The sequence below is a fragment of the Thamnophis sirtalis genome, unplaced genomic scaffold (assembly GCF_051295495.1).
Source record: "Thamnophis sirtalis isolate CommonGarterSnake01/CBP01778 unplaced genomic scaffold, rThaSir2_p1.2 scaffold_1, whole genome shotgun sequence".
NCBI lineage: Eukaryota > Metazoa > Chordata > Lepidosauria > Squamata > Natricidae > Thamnophis > Thamnophis sirtalis.
Window position 1 is genome coordinate 72,016,047 of NW_028261381.1, and position 22,295 is coordinate 72,038,341.

General features: G+C 38.1%; 1 protein-coding gene across 1 annotated transcript in view; it reads left to right on the forward strand.

Annotated features, from left to right (window-relative positions):
• The window catches only part of LOC106548157 (SITS-binding protein-like), a 31,111-nt gene extending 10,378 nt beyond the window's left edge, over window positions 1-20,733 (forward strand). Inside the window, exons 4-10 of the mRNA XM_087719096.1 lie at window positions 911-1,061; window positions 2,003-2,206; window positions 3,598-3,866; window positions 5,866-6,002; window positions 11,785-11,906; window positions 16,568-16,747; window positions 20,096-20,733. Coding sequence (XP_087575222.1) covers window positions 911-1,061; window positions 2,003-2,206; window positions 3,598-3,866; window positions 5,866-6,002; window positions 11,785-11,906; window positions 16,568-16,747; window positions 20,096-20,269 — 1,237 coding nt within the window. The 3' untranslated portion in view covers window positions 20,270-20,733. The remainder of the gene's footprint in view (window positions 1-910; window positions 1,062-2,002; window positions 2,207-3,597; window positions 3,867-5,865; window positions 6,003-11,784; window positions 11,907-16,567; window positions 16,748-20,095) is intronic.
• The last annotated feature ends 1,562 nt before the right edge of the window (window positions 20,734-22,295 follow it).

The window sequence follows — 22,295 nt, forward strand, 5'->3', positions numbered from 1 at the left end:
CAAACATACAGTTTGATCCTAAATCAGATTGAAAATCAGACTGTGGCTCCCAAAGATGGAAGGACATGTTTTGCTACCATTTTGAGTGGGGTACAAAAAGATTCTAATGTAAGACCTAAAATAGTTGAAAAACCTAAGAAAAAGTAACAAAAAGTGCTGTACCTATATGTATAGAACAGAGGTGGGTTCGCACCTATTCGGTAGAACCAGTTTGTCAAATCTATCGAACCGGTTAGAAGAGGTTCCACCAGTGGACCCGGAAAGCAGGCCACACCTACAGAAGAGGTTCAAAAATTTTTTGAAACCCACCACTGGCAAGGATCTTGTAACTTGACAGCTATAAGACTTGCATGCTTCAATGCCAGAGTTTCTGAATAGCTACTTGGACTGACCTAAGTACTAATTCATAATTTCATATCCGGTCACATGGGTGGCAAGCCACTCCCACAAAGGAGGCCACACCCACAGAGTAGGTTCCAACAATTTTTGAAACCCACCACTGGTATAGAATATCGACTATAGGGGAAGGAATGGCAGAATCTGAGGGTGGAATTAAAATCTAGAATCTCTACATAATCACAAGTGAGCTAAGTCCCACCCCTCCAAATCCATTAACTCCTAGCAGATGCTAACAGCTAGGTAAGGATATTCCTGTGCTTAGGCATAAGTAGAAATAAATAAATTTAATTGGGTGGACCTGATCCTTTGCACCTGACATCAACCCATCTAATAATCACCCTACTGACTGTGACCCTCGCCCTTGGAAAACAAAATTAAGTGTGGTCTGCCTACAAAAGTTTCCTCATTGGGACCCATGGCTTCTTCACTAATTTCCATTTGTCAGGCACCAACTGAATATAATTGACAAATCAGTTGTTGTTAAATCAAGCAAGACTCTTCTTTTTAACAGGTTGCCAGTCTGGAGATATTATGGTATAGCTGATTCTGTTTCTCAAATGGAACAAGGACTGAAGTCTTTCTACAATAAACTTCAAACACATAATCTTGGGGAGGGCATAATCACTCTCAGTGAAGAGTCTACAATGCTACTTCGAAATATGGTATGTGCAACAAATCCAAGTTATTATCCACAAAATTCGTTCCTCAACAATTTTTAATTCTAATATTCTGTATTAAATTATAGTTCAGAATTTCATTCTTGGCCAACAAATCCTTTTTTTTGAGCCACTGAGTATTTCATTAGCTATTGGTATACTCATTAGCTATAATTGTTATGGTTTTAATAGGAAGGGTGGGAGGGAGGGAGGAAGGGAAGGAGGGAGGAGGGAGGGAGTGAAGAAAGGAGGAAAGAAAGGAGGGAGGGAAGAAGGAAGAGAGGAAGGAAGGGAAGAAGGGAAAAAGGAAGGGAGAAAGGAAGGAAGGAAGGAAGGAAGGAAGGAAGGAAGGAAGGAAGGAAGGAAGGAAGGAAGGAAGGAAGGAAGGAAGGCAGGCACCAGACTTAGGCATTCTGTTTTGTACTCCCTGAGCTAAACTTTCAGAACTTCTAATCTACACTGTTAAAAGAACTATTTGGACAAGACATGGATGTATTATTAAATACTATTATAAATCTGACAAGCAGATTCTGGGGCTCCTATTAACGCACCATCTAGGCCCTAACCAGATTTACCCAGTGACATCTAAGATAGAAGCATCCAGTACTACAGCCTTGTTGAAAGTTGTGATATGATAAGCAAAGGTCCATCTAAGCATGCTCAGCTCCCTTAACTACAACCACCAAAGAGTTCATTCAGGTTTTGCCTACCGGTCTATACACAATATCTCTTCTGTGCTATTTCCTGGGTTTCTGCTTTGATGCCAAAGTACCAATGAAACCAACTGGAAAAATCTCTCTTGGTTACATAATGTACGTGCTCAGCTGGAGCTCTCTTTAATAAGCAGTGGTTTACATAATAAGCAATTAGTCCTACTGTCCATGCAGCCTAGTTCGTGACCTCTGCGACAAAGTCTCATTGTGTTCTCTCTTCTCATTCCCTTGCAGGATCACATCTATTTACCTCTACTAAGAAGAAAAAGACTGCATGCACTGAGATTTATCACGAACAACTTCCGTATGAAACCACTAAAACTTTCCATCACTCTGTCCCCTTGTACAAGCATCAACTCACCAATTTTCCAAAGGTCCCTGCAAGAAGGGAAAGAAGAATTTTGGTTGAGCCACCATTCTGAATCCAGTGACTATACGGTACGATTTGCTAATGTTGTCCCATTTACTTGTCCCACTGCATTTAGTGGTCATTTCTATCATAGGATTATTTGGCCGCTTGATTTATTTTAAGAGAAAATTAAACCCAAAATTTGTATAAAGCAGAGATGAGTGATTGGATTACCTGATTGTTTTGTCCTAAAAATTGTGCCATGCTCTAACTGATTCGGATGGATTCTCCTCTTGCCGGGATTTGGGTATTGAGGCAGGAAGGAGGCATTAAACCCTGCTCAGCTCCCTCTATATCTGGGTGAGTGTGGCCAATTTGGCTGTCCATTAAACAATACGCACAAATTAAACTGTTATGCTCCTGGGGGTGGAAACAGGTTAGTAAAGGGATGTGGTTGCCTTGGGGAGTAAGGGCCCATTTTTGGCCTCCTGAGGCCTCAGTGTGTCCCATTTTTGGCCACCTCATTCTCCAGTACCACTCTGCCACCCAAAAAACCGGCCCATTTTTTGGCCTCCTCCGTCTCCAGAAGGTGGGTGGGGGCTGGCGGGTAGGTGGGGTGATGTGGGCGGGGCAGCATCATGGTCCAGATCAATGGCTTCGTGGGCCAGATTGTTAACAATGATCTCACTTAGCAAAAGAAATTTTGGGCTGAATTGTGGTCTTAAGTCGAGGACTACCTGTATTGTGTTTTCTTCTCTGAGTGACCTTTGTTGCTCCAGCATGTGTCAGAGATCAGTGGGTGAGACATTCATTGGGTGACACTCTTCTCCTGATCAATTAGAAAGCGAGCACTGAATGGACTGCAGTCTCCTCAACATGTTTTCAGCATTCTGGGGTTCCTTGAAAAAATAACCACCATATTTATGCTTCAAAGTGTGAAGCATAATTTTGTGAAGGATTAAGAAGTAGAAACTTTGGCATGGAAATATTTTATAGATAGCATACACATATAAGCATGTTGTGTGACGACCCAGAATGTTTTATATTGGAACAGTACAAAAATGCTGTTAAATAAGTAAATACCTATCATGCAATTTCCTTTCAGTGTACACAGGGTGCAGAAAAAGAATAAGAAACAGTAAGCCAAAGAAATAATAGACCTGAGATATGGGAAAAGAAAGTTAAAATTTGTATAGTGAACACTATTCATTATACCTTTTCTAACTTGGCAAACCAATTGTGTTATCCTATACTCATTCACCTTTCATCTATTGACTTTTCTTTGTTACATTTTCCACCTCTATTCACCAAATTTACCTACTTGCAGATCATATATAAATTCTCTAAGTCTAATACTATATAATCAAAGCTCAGCTTTTTAGTCCTCCAATTTAACGGATGAATTTCATTGGCTAATCCATTTATAGGGATTAGTCTCCACTTCTGCTACAGCTTTCTTATGTCCACCTTTCCATTACAGGTGCCACTCCTCACCAAATGGAAAGGGCAGTTTTCAGCCTGTCTGAATGTAACCAGTCAGGCTGCAGTGCTCTGGTACCTGGGCCAGGTGAAGCTCCTAAAGCAGCAACTGGGAGCAAAGTATGTGGTTTTTGAAGGTAGTGAAGGCAACATATTTATGGACCAAGTAATCCCACCTCCTGCAGAGCTCAGAGGGGATAAGTACATCAGTATTTTGGCCTCAATCGCAACAATGTTGGGAAATTCATCAATAATTACTGGTGCTACAAGGTTGGTTTCAGGAAAGAATTCTTGCATTATATCTTGTCCTAAGTCAGGCCTGTCTTCAAATCTTTTGTTTATTAATTAAATTTGTCACCCGTCTTGCTGCAAGGTGACTCTTTAGTGCAGTGGTGGGATTCAACCAGTGCGCACCTATTCAGGAGAACCGGTCGTTAACTTTCTAGGCAGTTTAGAGAACCGGTTATTGGAAGAAATCTCCTTTTGTTTTTCCCCACTTTCCGGGGATAATCCTATAAAGAAAGCAGGAAATAAACATTCTGGTGTTGTTTCTAGCCTAATCTGTATTGCTCTGCTTACAGAAACTGCCTCTCCGGTTAACCCTTATTACTTTGTAACAGCTCAGGCGAAGCGCCCATTGACCTGAGTGATGTTGAGTTGGCAATGCCCACACAGTCACATGACCACCGAACCACACCTACCCAGCTGGTCATTAGGGCAGAGAACCAGTTGTTAAATTATTTGAATCCCACCACTGCTTTAGTGCCTTTATTTTTAAAATAAGTGAAAGTTCTTGGAGTTAGACAATACTTGTTAATGATGTACTTCTTTGGTTTAGGGTTCTCAGCAATCACCTTCCCCAAATTCGAGCTCCCTCCCCCATTTCCAAATATATTATCTTTTCTGAGAACCATGGGAATTGTGGGAAATGGCCTCAAATACATACATTGCAGAGAGCACTAATTTGGGGAAAGTAGCTGTCCTTAGAGATATCTTTTTTCTTCCTTCTTCCTGTGTTTAGGTTCAATGTGGGATTAAGAACATTGGGTTTTTATTTTTCAGACAAAATTCAATGAAGAATTAAGGAAAGTGCTGACTAGCCCTGAAGTCCTCCACCTGCTGCTTATAACAATGCTTTTCCCCAATCAGTTACAAGTGGAAAGGCTTATCATGTATATTTACTATGGGACTATCTTCCCATTAATTTTCTGCAATGAAAGAGCAGGATATCATGAAATAAATGGTCTTCCCAGCATTTTTGGAAATGACAAAGAGTTCCATCTTATCTCCTAAAACATACAAGACCTTTAAGGTACCACGATGATGGCAAACACTGGAACAGTAAAGGATGGGATTCATGGTTTACATTCAGTGGTGGGATTCAATCCACTTAACAATCGGTTTGCTGAAAATGTGTCCCTGGGCCGCAACCCGAGGCGAAGGGCAAACGGCCAGCATACTTACCTTTGGTGAGCAGAGCAGGAGAGGCATAGAGATTAGCTGGATGGTCTGGACCGCTTGATGAAGGGAACATAATATATAGGGTGGGTGGGGCTAGCAGGTGGTCGATTTTATTGGTTCTCCAAACTGCACAAAATAACAACAACTGGTTCATCTGAACCAGTCCGAACTGGCTGAATCCCACCCCTGTTTACATTCCATATTAAAAGCAGTAGGATGGAGAAAGTTCATTGCTTTGGAGAGAGGTATAGCATACTGTACATTCCAAGCCTACAATTGGAAAAAGAAAGGACTCTGTACTCCATATTTCAAGTAGATCTCATTTGCCAAACCCCTTCATCATAGACTCAATTTCTGAGTGCCTTTTTCTGAATGTGTGCAGTGGACTTGAGCTTCCATAAATTCTGCTGCTATTGAAATAACAACTGATTCCATCTAAAAAGGATCTCTACTTCAGTTGTCTTTTAATCCTCCAGCTGTCTTGAAAGAGTTTCACATGAGTCTGAATTGCACGTTGGAAAATATTTATTTCCTGGACTTCCTTCGACCAAGTTCATTTTCTAGAGTGATTCTAGAGAGGAAATGTCAACTAGCCACACCCCCAAAGCCATGTATGCAACCATTTATTCTGGCCCAGCCTTTCTATTTAGCAAGTTAGGAGTGATACATTAAAAACAGAGTCTGATTTCATGTTCAAGGTCTATTTGACTTTTTTTTATTTTGATGCAGCTTTGGTAATTTCAGTAAGCACTTATTGTGCATTTGAGTAATTCCATGTTTACCGTATAATTTTGTGTATTGCTTATAGATCCAGCCACCTGCCACTCTTTTTCCAAATGAATCCACGACAATCGGACTGGAGTTACACTGGTTTGAAAGGGATTATTCCATCTGTGCTTCATTACAGTCTTCTTGGTTATACCTTTTTCATTCCAGATGCAATAGGTAATATTATTATATCCTCTGCTTCTTTCAAAAGCTGTTTTAAAAGGCTAATACAGACATAAATGAAAAAAACCAGGCAGTAACTTTCCAGTAAAACATATTTATAAACAGAAAGTTACAAATCGCTTTTTCTATGTAATATTCAAAGGAGCAAATCCTTTTTGAAACTCCACCAAGTCACTGCCAGTCCTTTTGTATACGTAGATGGATTACTGGTTTGACAATAAAAGGCAGCTTTTAAGATTCCTACAAATAGACAAAAACTGACATAAATGTCCAATTTTGCCACCACACTGGAGTTGTCTGATTTCAGTTATCAGACATTAGTCTGCGTACTAGTAAAAACAATTGAAGGATATAAGCAGAAAATCCATATGCATTTAATCCTGGCTTCATTCACCTAACTGATGGAAGTACAGGGACTTTTGATTTTGTAGCTGATTCATAGCATGGATTACATCTATTCCAGAGCTCAAAGATATAGTATGTTTTCTGTATGAAAGTTTCCCAAGTTTAATGCCTTCAGACTCCAAGTAGAGCTAAAATTGTTTTGATCTGAAAACTGAAGACATAAAGCCAATCAGCATAATCATGTGTTACGTTGACAAATGACCTGATTAAAAGACAGTTTCCTTTGATAAGATAGATGAAATTATATTTCAAATGTCTGATTATGAATGAAAATTGCCAGATACTTTTGGCTTTTCTTCATTAGCCATCAATTTGTACCATTTAGCTCAAGTTATGGCAAGATGTTTTCTGGACATCTGCAAAATCTAAAATAAAGCTACATATTGAGCATCTCCAAAATGTCACCACTTATCTTCTGCACTTGTGGAGGACAAGAAACATGGTATTTTTCCAATTCCATGGATATGTCAACAACTTTATTTCTTTTAGCCTACTGACTTTCATTTAATGGCTTCAGGCAGCATTCAACATTTAGTCTTAAAATAATTGAAGGCAGCAGGAAAAAAGGCAAACCCTTAAAAGCTGAACAAAGAGATTGAAGCCCTTTCCTAAACTGAAAGAAGAAGGCAACCAGCCTCAGGGCCAATGAGGAATCTATCACCAAATAAGCAGAGCTAGCTCTGTCAAATGGATCCATCACAAGCCTAGGGAAAGGCATCCTACTGAAGATGGAATTGAATGGGGCAGATTGTGTGCAAATAGTTGTACTGCAAAATAAATTGGCCTCATACAAATTCAGCTAAAAGCCTGAGATGATTTCAGATTGCCTAAAATAAAAGTTGTTTCTGTAATTTCAAGGTTCTCTCTGAGTGTTGGAATAGACTGTTTTAAAGTCTGTTTCCAAAGTCTCCAATAATCATGCTATGCTAAACATTGCCTTTTTAAACTACGCTTCATTGAATAAACAACTAGTTTGACATACTGTGTTATGCCTTAAGCCATGGTTTACAACCCAGAGGAAGTAAATTTGCATATCATACAAAATAGGACATGTCCTATTTTGCCAAATGGCCCTGTCCTGACTATGGACCACCAAACATTTCTGGATGGCAGGAAATTATGTTGATGTCTTCCAATGGCTCTTGGCCAATGTAAATCCTCATATTATCACTTATATTTGCCTGACCTAAGTAGAAAGCATTGCCGGCTTGTGCCATCCAAATGTTCCTGTCCAGTTTGTCTGATGCATTTTGCTTTCTTTCTTTTTTTTATAAAAAGTTTTTATTTTTAGACAGACATAGACAAACAAAACATAAAACATAAAACCATCTTCAATTACATACATGTTGATTGGTTATAATATTTTTGTGCATCCTTTCCATAGTCCTCACTTACAATTTATATAAAATCACATATTATCAATCAAATATATATGTATACATTATTATCATTGTACATCATTTATATGACTTTAACTATTATTCCTTCATTTTAAATGAGATATTCTAGATATTGGATTCATTTATATTATAACAATTCATTACATCATCTTAAATCTATCCAATAGTAATATATCTTTATGTTGTATTCTGTATCATTCTATTATTCTTGTATTATCAAAATTCTCTAGGGTCTTTCATTTCCATGTTTTTTATCTAACCACTTATAAAATATCTTGTAAAATTGTTCATCTTTTTTTTGAAAAGTTTTTATTTTAATTGAACAAAAACACAAAAAAGAATCATCTTTCATTACATCTTGAAGAAAGCGTGTTGATTGGTTACAGATAACTTTTGTGCATTTCTTCCACAGTCATTACTTATAGTTCATATTAAATTATACACTTTAAGTCAAAAATCTTTGTATATCTTACTATCAATGTATCACAATTCTCATTATTTGAACATGTTTTTACCTCAAATCATTCATACTTAAAGACACAACTACATAATAGCATTCATTAACTATTTCAAAAAATCCTCCAATAACATTACACCTTTATGACATCTTTTAAGTAAAAATCAATTAATAAAGTTTCTAAACTCCCCCCCTTTCCCCCCCAACTCACTGTTTAGAATTTATATCCAAGTTACTTTTGCCAATACCATAGCATGTATATATTGTTAAACAATGCCCATTGACACTTTCTTGTTGTTATTATAATTGGCTAAAAATTATTTACTATTTATGTCCCATCTCCTCTCGTCAGACCCCCCCCCAAAAAACCTTAGACCTTTATAACAAGATCTAAATAAAAATTTGTTAATAAAATTTATAGATCTTTTTCCCAAGTCACAATTTGCAATTTATATCCAAATTTCTTTTACTAGTTTGCCAGTACATGTATATATCATTAAACTATATCCATTATCATTTCATTATTGTTATTATAGATAATTATTTGTTAACGAATAAACATTTAATAACAATCTAAAACAATCTAAGAGTTACTAAATTCGTACTTATTAATCACCAAAATCAACTAAGTTTTTATTATCAACTTTCATTGTCAACCTGTATCTTTCCAGTAACAAAACAGTCTTATCTCTCTTGCCAATTGTGGTGTCAGTCTTCTTTTTATCTCCTTTATAAGGTTTTTATAGACTTCTCTCTGCACTTTGTTGCTTGAAGAATCTCTCAGGTAATCTTGTTGCCCACCAGCTGCTACTAAAATAAGCTTGTCAATCTTGCTTCTGAAAAAATTTCTCTTCTAAAGTACATCATTGTTACCATTTTTTTCCTTCTGTATCCTGGAATCTGGAGTAGAGCTCCAATTCGTCATATTCCAAATTCCATATTCCCTTTTTTCCACTTTCACCCACATTTGCTCCATTAATAAATTCATATATTGTCTTATCTTTATCTTCTATAACTTCATTCTCCCCTTTAATTTTTGGGCTCCAACCCCATCATCTTTTGCTGTGAGGAAGACTAGTCTTTCTAACTTCTTCTCAATTCTCCCATATCCTTCCAATAGATTTTGAATTCCAGGCAAGATATTTTGGAATTTTAAGGTTTCCTCATCTGAATATCGATGCATGTTTCCAAAACAGAAAAAAGAAAGAAAAAAAACCTAATAGCCACTGCCACTCTAGCCTTCCAGGCCTCTTTTATTATTTTTATTTTAGATTGACTTGAACAGAAGTTCTATTATGCTCTTCAAAGGAGAAGGGTTCTGTTCCCCTCCTTTCTTTCCCCTGCCAAAATAGTTCTCAAAGGCACCTGTGAAAACAATTCATGTCCTTGGCTCTTTTATCAGTTTCTGTAAACAAGTTGCAAACAAGTTGCTCCCCTCCTCCCAATTGAATGGCAGTATCACTTTTAGGGATCTGACAATTCTCTTGTTCATACAATTTTCCATAGTAATCTTGTATAATTTTTTTCTTCTCTCCATTTCCATGGCAAATTTGCCCTTGATCATCCATTAGTTGCATTATTTTTCTTGATTCTCTCTCTTTTTTCAATTTATACGCTAACCATCTGCCTGGTTTATTTGCATCTTCAAAATAATTCTGTTTAGCACCTCTAATTTTTGTGCTAATTCCTCCTTTTCCATTAGCCCCATTTTATGTTTCATTGTGTCCATTTTTACTTTAATGTCCTTTTTTTGTAGAGATTTCTGTAATTATTTTTCAAGTCTCTTGTAGTTGTCTAGTATTTTAAAAGTTTGTCTTTTCTTTGTATTTTGCTTTCTTATAGGCCATTCCCAGAACATGTATAAAATATTGCTTTGAGACATGCAATAACTTCCTTGCAGATATAATTCAATTTTGCATTACAAAGTAATTTCCTTGTATTGTAAAACATGGCTTCATTTTTCATAAAAGCCAGGCTACCTGCAGAACCTGCTTGGTCCTGTTACATTGACCTGTCCCACCCGGGCAGGCAGGGAAGGTATGTAGCAGACCGTCTCAGTTAAAGAACTTGGTAGGATCTAGGAAGAGACCCTTCCCAATTGTCATCCCCTCCAGAATATTCTCCCACAGAGGTGAGACAGGCTTCCAGTTCTCCTGCCCTTCCCTTCTGCAGTCTCACTTGTGAAGCCTAAAGGAGCAGGGAGATGTAAGACTAGTTGATTCCCTGAGAGACCTTCCTTCACCGTTTTAATTAATTTTTAACAGGGTTTAATTATTCTTGTCCCTTCTAAAAACAATGAATATTTAATTGTTAATTCTAACAGTTTAATTTTTATATATTGTGTTCATTTTTTATTGTACACCTCCCAGAGTTCCTCTTTGAGGGAGATGGGTGGTTCAGAAATATGGGAAATAATTAACTAACAAATCATTGTCTTGATACTAGAGATGTTGGATTGATCAAGAGATAGGCACTGTTAGAAAATAACTGTTGAGTTGGATTGGTCTTTAAGAGATCCAGATGCAATAAATATTTGAATTTGAAAGTTTATTTATAGGCCGCCCTTATCCCTGGGGGGACTCAGGGCGGCTTACAACTCATGGGGAAGGGGATACAAACAATGACACATCAGAACAATACATAATTAAAAAGAACACAACATTCATACCATTTGGGTGGGGGCTGGTAAATATGTGATAATAGGAATATAATGTTTAGCAAAAAAGAAAAAAGAAATAAAAGAAGTATGAAACATTTAATCGTTAGTCCACCATTTCGATGCCTATGGTTTTGTCTGGTTTTGTTTTTAAGAGCAATGCTGCCTGAAAAATGAATGTGAAGCATGTGTTTGACAGAGGGAGATGAAAGATTTCCCTTCTTTTAACAGGAAATTATCTGGGTCATTTGTCTGAAATTCAGCTATTTATATTAGTACTGTACTGGTCCAGCTGGAAATGTGTATTAGTTTAATTTTTCATGACCTAAACCATCCAGGCCAATTATATTGCTTTCTCTCAAGAGTCAGATAGTCAGAAATGTTATTTTCCACTACAATCATTATAGTTTTCTGACATGCTTCGCAATACTTTCTCTGTTCAGATTTAATCAGTGGCAAAATGTGCATAGGATCAGGCCTTCCTTGGTTTTAATTCCTTTATTATTTGTGATCTTCACGTTTAAAAAAATAATAATGCTGATTTTAACAGCGATTCTGCTTCCTCCCCTGCCCCCTATCCCACACTCCCTTTCCCAGGTTTCTGTATTAGCAGATAAAGGATTGGGACTGTAAAAGCACAGAATCTCAGCACTGGGTAGATCTGGGATATGATATTGATTATGCTGTGTTTTAATACTGCCCTGGTTATCAAAAGAAGAGAGAAGTGGTGTTAAAATGACTTGAATTATATTATCAACGTACTGTAGAGGTTACTCATTTACTGAATCCAAAATTAAAGCTGAATACCGAAGCTGAACATATAGTCCGCTAATTTAGTTTTCTGTATATTTTGTAAAGGTGGAACACTTTCAGCTGAATTTCTCACTGATGAAGAGCTATATATTAGATGGCTCCAAATTGTCACCTTCCTTCCAGTCATGTCTTTCAGGACTCCACCATGGGTCTGTGGTGGTGATTGGGTAGGTAAACTTATTTTTGTTTTCTAAAGGTACTAAAATCAAAGAAAACATTCTCCAGGCTAATTGTTTACTACCTTTCAAGTCGCTCTGAAAAAGATGTTCTTGTCCTTTTTAGTTGTTAAAACTTGAGATCTAAGGCAGATAAGATAGCATCTTGCCATTCATTATTTCTCTTTTGAGTGTGAATCACAAATTATTTCAACGTAATTAGAATAAATGTATCTTGATCAGGGGTGGGCTTCAAAAATTTTAGCAAGGGGTTCTCTGCCTGGTTGCTGGGTGGGGGTGGCCATAGTGGGCATGGCCTAGTCGGCCTCCTGCAGCACAGCAGAGGGGGGGATCTTTTGCCCTCCCTGTGCTCTGGAGGGTTTTTTTGAGCCTCCGGGAGGGCGAAAATAATCTCCGCAGGCCCCAGCCTGTTTCCAGTCTCCCTAAAATTCCAGTAGGCCCATTTTTCACCATCCACAAGCCTCCGTGCACACCCTGCACTTACCTGCATCCAAAATGGGCCACATGGGGTCTCCTGGGAAAGGAGGGGTGGGTGGGGCCAGCCAGGAGTGGAATTTGGGGGGGGGTCTCCAAATTGCACAGAATCTTAGCTAGAGGTTCTCCCGAACCCCGGTGAACCCGTAGCAGTCCACCCCTGATCTTGATGCTTTTGAAGACTTCTGACAATACATGGATAGATAAGTAAAAAACAAACAAACAGTGGATCATCCAACAAATCAACCTAGAATTCTTCCTTGAGGCACAAATGACCAGGCTCAAATTATCTTTGACACATTATGCAAACACCCAGCTCTTTGGGAAGGCTTTAATGTTGGGCAAAGAAGGAAGGGGAAGGAGAGGAAAACCAGAGGCAAGATGTATGGAAGAAATAGTTATATGTGTATCACTGGAAGAACTGAAGAACCAGATTAAGGACAGATCATCGAGAAAATCTGTCTATTTGGTCCCTAAGTGTTGACAAAAACCTGATGGCATGAATCAGTCTTTCAAAATTATTTACAAAATTGTTGAAACTTCCCACTGAACTATCAAGATTTGTCTCTCTCACATACTCTGTTGGCTCTTACTGTTTTTATCTCTCCAATGTATCCTTTGGAAGGATTATTCATCTCCAACCTTAAGATGGATACAACATAAATACCTGAAGGCCCTCTCAAACAATCCATTTCATTTTCTTCTTTATTTCTATTTTCCTTTTCATAACAATTCATTCTATTCTCTTGTGAACCTGGGTGAACCTCGGCAGAATGCCTTTTTTTATCCTCAGATTCTAGTAAATGTTCTTGTGATATCTTCCTTCTTAATATTGCAAACTTTTGCTTTTTCATTTTCATTTATTTATTCTCTAATTTATGTTCTTAAACTTCCTCCCCATCGATCATAATATTATTTTAACGTGCTTCCAACCTTTCATTTTAAGCCTCATGCTTTAGTACTAAATTTAGCTAAAACCTGGTTTGCCGTGTCCACAATGCCATTCTTTGACTTCTTTGACTTCTCCTAGCCAATTCCAACTCCCCTTCCTTCTCTTCTTCCTCCTTTACCTTCTTTGTTTTTGGTCCCTTCACCCAACAACCCTCAGTTCCTTTTGTATTACTTCTTCCTTTCAATTTAGCTATTAGTAGCCTTCTCTCATGCCTTTTCATGTGACTGCCAGCATTGCAATCCAAATCATTTGAAGCAATTTTGTGTAACACTTGGCAACTGCCCTCACTTTCCCCTTGCTGCCTTGGCCAGGACTCCCTTCAACTGGCCATGGAGGGGCACTAAAAAGGCAGCTAATTGGCACCTTTCCCTGATCCTTGTTGTTTTACTCATTGTGGCTCTTTTCAAGTCAAGGGGGAAAAGCAGGCTTAAAAGGTCTTAACTGGAGATTGTATCAGAAGGAAAGCAATGCAATTATGGAATATAATGGAGGACAGTGCAACAGGAAGCCAGCAAGGTGAGAATGGTCACCAATGGGAAATCTCTGCCCCACTCCTCAGAAAATTTCCTCCTCAGAAATCTCCTAAGAAATGTTATTTTTTATTAATTTTATTTATTTGATTTGTCAATTATTTTCAAGACAATAGGCATAAGAATAAACATGAGTATGAATACACACACAAACACAAACACACACACACACACAGACACACACACACACACACACACACACACACACACACACACACACACACACACACAGTGTTCCCCCCCAAAATAAGACAGGATCTTGTTTTCTTTTGAACTCCAAAATAAGTGCTTGGCCTTATTTTTGGGGAGGTCTTCTTATTTTTTAAGGTGCAGGAGGCGGCAAGCATGGTCACCTCACGGTTGTTGCTGTGTTGCAATATTTTCAGGAAGGGCTTATTTTCAGGGGAGGACTTATTTTCAGGGAAACGGGTGATATAATATATATGAATAATGAGCATGAAGTCCTGAGTCTTGGTGGCACAACAGTTGAGTGCAATAGTCTGGAATTTGATCCTGATGGGGCTCAGTCTTCAGTAAAACAAGAACCCAGATTGCTGGGGGCAATATGCAAATAATGCTGACATTGAAAACCGCTCAGAGAGTGCTGTAAAGTACTGTGGGACAGTATATAAGTCTAAAATGCTATTGCTATTGTCATCAAATTAGCCCAGATTTCCAGAAGCCTTGCAAGCATTGCTAAGGATGCAGAGGGTGGTGTTCCATTCCTATCAGAGGTGGAATCTCTGCATAGGGGCCTCATTCCTCTTAGTCCTTTAACATTTTATTCTGTTGATCATCTTTGCCTACCTGCCTACCCACACTTGGAATTCTTCCCCACTGCAATTATTTTCCATCTTGTTCCTTTTAAAAAACTTCTGGAAGCCCTTCCCTTCCTTTTCCTCTCCTCCCTCCCTCCCTTTTCCATTCCTTCCATTCCCTTCCCTCCCTCTTTCTCTATTGGCTTTAACCTCTTTTAAGAACTAGGCTTTTATCAGCTGACTTAACACAAGTTGCTTTTCTATCATTTTCTTCTCTTGAGGTATCTCATTAGATTATATTTCAGGAGGCATGTGCAGCTGCTGCTGCCACTGGTAACAATGGTAAAGCATGACCATGTTCAGTTCAGGAAATTTCCATCAGTGACTAATTATGATGAGAAGCTGAATCAACTGATGAAATAGCAAGAAGTCCATATTTTCTGACTAATTCTATATCCATACAATACAATACAATACAATACAATACAATACAATAGCAGAATTGGAAGGGACCTTGGAGGTCTTCTAGTCCACCCCCCTGCCTAGACAGGAAACCCTATACCATTTCAGACAAATGGCTATTCAACATCTTCTTAAAGACTTCCATTGTTGGGGCATTCACAACTTCTGGAGGCAGGTTGTTCCACTGATTAATTGTTCTAACTATCAGGAAATTTCTCCTCAGTTCTAAGTTGCTTCTCTCCTTGATTAGTTTCCACCCATTGCTTCTTGTTCTGTCCTCATGTGCTTTGGAGAATAGTTTGACTCCCTCTACTTTGTGGCAACCCCTGAGATATTGGAGCACTGCTATCATGTCTCCCCTAGTCCTTCTTTTCATTAAACTAGACATACTCAGTTCCTTCAACCATTCTTAATATGTTTTAGTCTCCAGTCCCCTAATCAACTTTGTTGCTCTTCTCTGCATTCTTTCTAGTGTCTCCACATCTTTTTTACATCATGGCAACCAAAACTGAATGCAGTATTCCAAGTGTGGCCTTACCAAGGCATTATAAAGTTGTATTAACACTTCCCGTGATCTTGACTCTATCCCTGTTTATGCAGCCTAGAACTGTGTTGGCTTTTTGGGCAGCTGCACACTCATATTTAAATGGTTGTCCACTAGGATTCCAAGATCCCTCTCACAGTTACTACTATTGAGCAAGATATCACCTATGCTGTACCTGTACATTTTATTTTTCTTGCCTATCGAACCTTACTTTTTTCACCATTGAATTTCATTTTGTTAAGATAGTGCCCAATGTTTAAGTTTGTCAAGATCCTTCTGTATCTTAAGCCTGTCTTCTGGAGTGTTGGCTATTCCTGCCAGCTTGGTGTCATCTGCAAATTTGATGAGTTCCCCATTTATTCCCTCATCCAAATCATTAATGAAGCTGTTGAAGAGTACTGGGCCTAAAACAGAGCCTTGGGGGTACTCCACTGCATACTTCCCTCCATGTAGATGCAGTTCCATTGAGGACTACACATTGAGTGTGGTTGGTCAGCCAGTTACAAATCCATCTGGTGGTGATGCTGTCTAACCCACATTTTCTACTTTATCTAGTAGTAGCTTATGGTCTACTTTATCAAATGCCTTGCTGAAGTCCAAGTAAATTATATCGACAGCATTCCGCTGGTCCACTATTTTGTCACTTTGTTGAAGAATGCAATAAGATCAGTCTGGCAGGATCTGTTTTTGACAAACCCATGTTGGCTTTTGGCTATTACTTTGTTTACTTCTAGGTGTTCACTAATTTGTTGCTTGATTATCTTTTCCAGAATCTTCCCTGGTATTGAGAATCTTCCATGGTATCTATTCAGTGAAGTGTTTGCAAATAATGTATTAATAATAATACCTACTACTCATTATTAAGACATTTTTAAAACAACCTTATCTTTGTTTTGATTTTTGAAAAAGCTATTGTCCTTCCTTTCTTACAGGTGTTGAACCTCACCAGGTATTATATTCAGAGACACCAGAATTTTGTGGTTCCACTCATTGAGAAATACAGCAAGGAATGGCTATCTAGGGGGCATCCAATTTTTCGACCCACCTGGTGGCTCAGCCCCACTGAACCAGCTGCCTTTATCGTTGATGACCAGTTTCTCATAGGCGAGGAGGTAAGACAAGGATTCTTTCCTAACATATTTTAAGTCAGCTCTGAAGGGCTGAATAACAATTTTTTACATGCATATTAGAATACCTAAAAATGTCAGCTCCCTAAGGCTCTTGGAAATCTCTCTCCAGTTAAGAAAAAAACCCTGAGTGCATCACAGTATCACTTCTGCAAATACTTTAAAAATACTGTACAGCACATCAGCAAAAATGTATTTATTAAGACTGACACTGTCAAAACATAATCCACCCTTCCCCAACCTGATGGTCACTCCCATCAAAATGCTGATGATAACCATGAAAAGGTAAGACTGACACATTGGGAAGGTACTCAGTTGAAGAAAAAAATTGAAGACTTCTGCAATGATAGTTCTCTTTCATCAGCCTTTGGGAATTAATCTACTAGAATGTCAATCAGTCAATGGAAGTCAACCAGTGTGCATTACATGCTTGGGGCTATTTGTTAAAGGAGGGAGGTTTATTTCTTTAAAGGCCTTTTGAAAAGCTGTCACAAATATTAGCATGGCCTGCTTGAACAGTGTGCATAGAATACTGTGTTTGCTTCATTTTAAAACAGATAATAGAAAAGGAAGGCTGGGAGAGAAAGTAAAAAAGAAGTAGAAGAATAGGTTCGTAATTTAAGAAAGACATGATAGAGATTTAGATTTTTTTTTGTTAGTGATACATCAGCAATATATTAGATGTAATCTATTTCCATACAGCCTCCCATCAAATGCTTTTCCAAGCAATTTACAATAAATTTACAAAATACTTATATAAAAGGCATACAATACCAGTATTTTTACTACAGAGTTGGTGGGGGAGAGGAAACATTATCCAACATCCATGCGTGGAAGGCTTGATTAAAGAAGTAGTTCTTTAAAAGTTACTTACAGGATGCAATGCCAAATGCATCCTGGGGTTCATATGCACCCCCAGAAAGAAAGCTGCCCATGGGAAAATGCAAAATGGTTTTCTGCCAGAGTTGACACATCCAGCTAGACTTAGATGGTTATAGAGATCGCCCATAACAGAAACGATAGTCTACCAATACTCCAAGTTGTTCATGTCTTCATATGCTTTAGGAGAGTGGTGAAAGCTAAAAGAATTTGCCACCGGGTCTGTGGGTGTGGCTTGGTGGTGGTGGGTCATGTGACTGGGTGGGTATGGCCAACTTTTTTCACTTTTTAAAGCATTCCCCCCCCTACCTATTCGCCCAAACTGGCAGGAAAAACAATGCTTTAAAAAGTGGGGGGGATGTTCCGATGATCGTGTGGCTCACAGCTGATCCGCACAGTCATTAGAACCTCTTTTTTTCACTTTTTAAAGCATTTTTTACTACCTACTTGCTGGAACCAGTAATAAAAAATGTCACAGCACAGCTGATTGTCACGGAATCTTTTTTCCCCACTTTTTAAAGCATTTTATTATTAATGGTTCGGGCGAACCTTAGCATTTTTTGCTACTGGTTCTAGCAAACCAGTCAGAACCGGTAGCATTTCACCCCTGCTTTAGGAACTAATTAGCAGCAGTGCAAATTGCTTTCACATAGACAGCTAAGAGCTTTGCTCTGCTCTGCAATCTGGCCACTACATTCTGCACCAACTGCAGCTTTCAGATAAAGTTCTACATAGAATGCCTTAGAGTAATCAGCTCATCCATTTTTCCTTGAAGGGAAGCACATTGTAAAATTTAACTTTTTCTCTCAGTCATCATGGGTAATTCCAATGTCACTTCCTTAAGTCAAAGCAAGGAAGGAACAGAGCTGATATTCTAGAAAGATGGGCTGGAGGCTGTTGGGATTAATCGTTCCCATTTCCGTCTGTCCAAACTTTATGAATTAAATATAGGTTTATTTGTTGCAGTGTCTTCATTCTGACTTAAGTTTATTGGCCACATGAAATACCATTCTAATCAAACTTTTGCCTGGAGTGGCATTAAAAAAAATACAAAAATTTTCCTTCCCATGCAGTCCCTTTCTACTCCCCATTTTATATTGCTGAATTTCTATCATTGCCCTATTTGGATAGAGGATTCACTAGAATGATTGTGAATGAAGTGACATTTTCCACAGACCAAAAACAACTCAGCAACATTGTTTCATGGAAGAACATCAGGAAAACAATTATCTAAAGCATTGTAGGTGGAAATGGAGCTTTGGTATATAATATATGGATGTGAACTTACATGGTGTTCCCTTGCTGTAGGTGGAGTCCTTTAATTGTAGACAGATACAAGTACAGGATCTAAAGCACCTTTCCAGCTTCATGTCTAAGTGATCTATATTTCAGGGACTTTCCATGTAGCAGTATTTTATATCAAGATTTTGTTGCTCTTGTTCCTCTCTTCTTTTTCTCATGTGCCTTCTGCTACAGAACTGTAGGAAAAATGATCACCCACCTCTTAGTTTTTGCACAGCACTCTTGTTTACAATGTATATTTCTATGAGATATTTTGGACCATAATAATCCCAACTATTTCAAACTTTGATTGCCAACATGATTAAGATAATTGTGTGTTATGTCATATCATTAATTAGCATTAACAGGCATCTGGGAAGAGATGAGAAAATAATTAATGCTTTAATTACTTTTTTAGTTAAAGTTCAAATACAGCCAATGTGTAATTAAATTTTGAAGCATTGTTTGCTGATTATGATTAATCTTCAAATAATTAATTACTGCTGTATCGAGGCAACAAGACATTGATCTTTCATATATTTTGCTGTAATACTGCTACATGGCAGGATCTCTAGTATTGTCTTTATCCCTGTTAAGAAAATCTTTATCATAGCATTACCGTATCTTTTGGATTTTTGCAGCCTAGATCTTGTAGTTTCTTTATAATTTTGGATTTGATAAGCACTTGAAGTGCTGTGGTGTATAATAATACCTACTTAAATTTGTGGTGTTGTTTTAAAAATCAGTGCCTCATGACAAACCTTTAAATAAACATTTTTGCTCTAATTCTTTAAATCATCTGGTTATTACATATTAAAAATAAGAAGAAGCAGGTGTTTTGTCTCCCTCTGGATTCCTTTCCTTGAAACTGCTGCTTAGATAAATGAAAAATTCCAATATGTTAAAATATATCATCACAAAATAGAAATAATTAAATTGCAATTATAAGTCTTAAATATTTTATACATAAAGTGACAATTGGAATTACAGATGCAGGATTTAAAAATGTCTCTTAGTGTGTGTCTGGGCAACTTTGTGATGTGCCTAGAACTGGTTTGATCAAATAATTGTGGACAAGTTTCAAGTTTCATATCTTCTGTGTTAAGACCAACTGTATTTATACACATTTTGTCTCTCAGATATTGTTAATGAGATTATCTTTGTTAAATGCAGGTTCTTGTTGCTCCAGTAACAGAACAAGGGCAATTCCAGAGGGACATCTACCTACCTAGAGAAGGACAGAAATGGATGGATACCAACACTGCCCAGATGTTTGATGGGGGAACCTTCCTCAGGAATTATTCAGTGCCTCTTGTGGATGTGGCTGTTTTTATTAAAATGTCCTAGACTCTAGAATTTCTTTGATTTCAGGGCACTTATCCATGCTGCAGAGAAGAACTGCCAACAGGACTTATTTGGCTAACTGGAAGTTTCTTGCAGCTACCAGCCAGAAATGCAATTTTCCAAAAAGTATGTGTGCGTGGTGTGTGTATGTGTATTCATTTGTATCATTTAAGTTTTAAAACACAATAGAGAAACCTCTGTCTATTACTATTACTATTTTGAAACCCCCGTTACTGGTTTTCATGGTGTAAGAGACATTTTGTTAATTGGGGAGAGATTATGCGTGATCATTGTTATGCCAATCCGCATTACTTCCCACTATCCCTAAAGGTCAGGAAATGAACTTGATCTTTATTTTAAAAAAATAGGGTAGTAAAATAAGAGGAACCTAAAGCTTTCTACGGTACTGGAAATTGGTAAGCATAATTCTAGGAGTCAAGCATTCTGAACTGTTTATAGTTTATTTGCCTGCGTATAAGCAGGCAAAATGATTTTTCATTTTAACAATCCAGCCTTATTTTACAGGTTATTTTTATATAAATTTTATTACAAATTTACAACTATCAAAAAACATTAAGATAATGGAAAAAAGGAAAAGAAAGAAAGGACAAAGGTGCAAAAAGAAAAAAAAGATGTAGAAAGAAGCTTCCAGTTTTCTTCTGTAGCAAATATTATTACTCTTTTTGGTTATAAAAAGCTTTCCTTTTTCTATTACCTAATATTTTCTAATTATCAAAAAGTTTGAGCAGGGGTTAGATGTTTCATGCAGAAAGCCTATAAGGGGTTTCCAGTCAGCAGCAAATGTAGATGTTCTCTTTTCTATGAGTAAAAAGGGAATTTAGCCACCTCTGCAAATTCCATCATCTTCAGCCATTCCTCCATTGTGAGTAGTGCTGAACTTTTCCATTTTTGAGCATGTAATAATTTTACTACAGTTATCATATACAAAGTCCCCAAAGTAACTTTTTTTTGAGCTGTTTAATCATTGTACCAAAAGAAAAGTGTTTGGTTTCAATTGACTATTTTACAGAATAGACAATATTTGCAAGATGGATAGGATGGAGCTGTTGAATTACACTGGTTATAAAGAATGCTCAACTTTTCTTATTTACCTGACCAACCTAGTTTAAAAATTAATTGAACCAAAAATTATTTTAAGCTTTGTGAATGAAGATACTTAAACCATTATCTGTCTATTCCATCCATCCATTTTACATTTTATTTGTCTCATTTATGCCCACTGCAATTGATCAGAAAGAACGTTAGTCCTGAACATTTCTTTTTGCAGCAAAGGTGGGAGGGGCTACAACAGGGTTAAGTCATAGCCTGGTTGGTCCAGAGACTGAGGGAATTTTCTTAAAGTCACCATCCTTCCCTATTGGCTCCCAGTTTTCTCAAGGTCAAATGGAAGAACTGTAATCTTATGTAAGGCAATAACCGGAAACACATACAAACCATACATCCTCCCCCCCACCACCACCCCTCACCGGGCTTATCTGAACTACCTAGGGCGGGATGTAGCCCCTCTCACCTTTGCTGCAGAAAAGAATCATTCAGGTAAAGACCAATGTTCTTGTTCCTGCAGTTCGGTGGGAGGGGCTACAACAGGGACATACCCAAGCTAAGTCCCTGGGTGGGATGAAGACCCCGGGGGAGGGGAGGTCGCCACCTGCTGAAGGACACAGTGCCCGAAAGACGCGTCTGCCGAGGCAAAATGGTCCAAATGGTAGTATCAAATAAAGGGTGTTGGGGAGGCCCAGGTGGCTGCCCTACAAATGTCCTCCAGAGGGGCCCTAGTGGCCCACATGGCCGTGGTAGTGGCACTGCAGGTGGAATGGGCCATGATCCCTTGGGGAGGGGCCTTACCCAAGGCTAAGTAGGCCTCACTGATAGCTTATCTCAACCATCTATCAATGGTGGCAGATGAAACCCTAGCACCCAGTGTGCTGGGCTGAAAGGATAGAAAGAGAGCCTCTGACCAGCGGAAAAGGGATGTCTGCCTAAAGTAGATACGCAAGGCACATCGTAC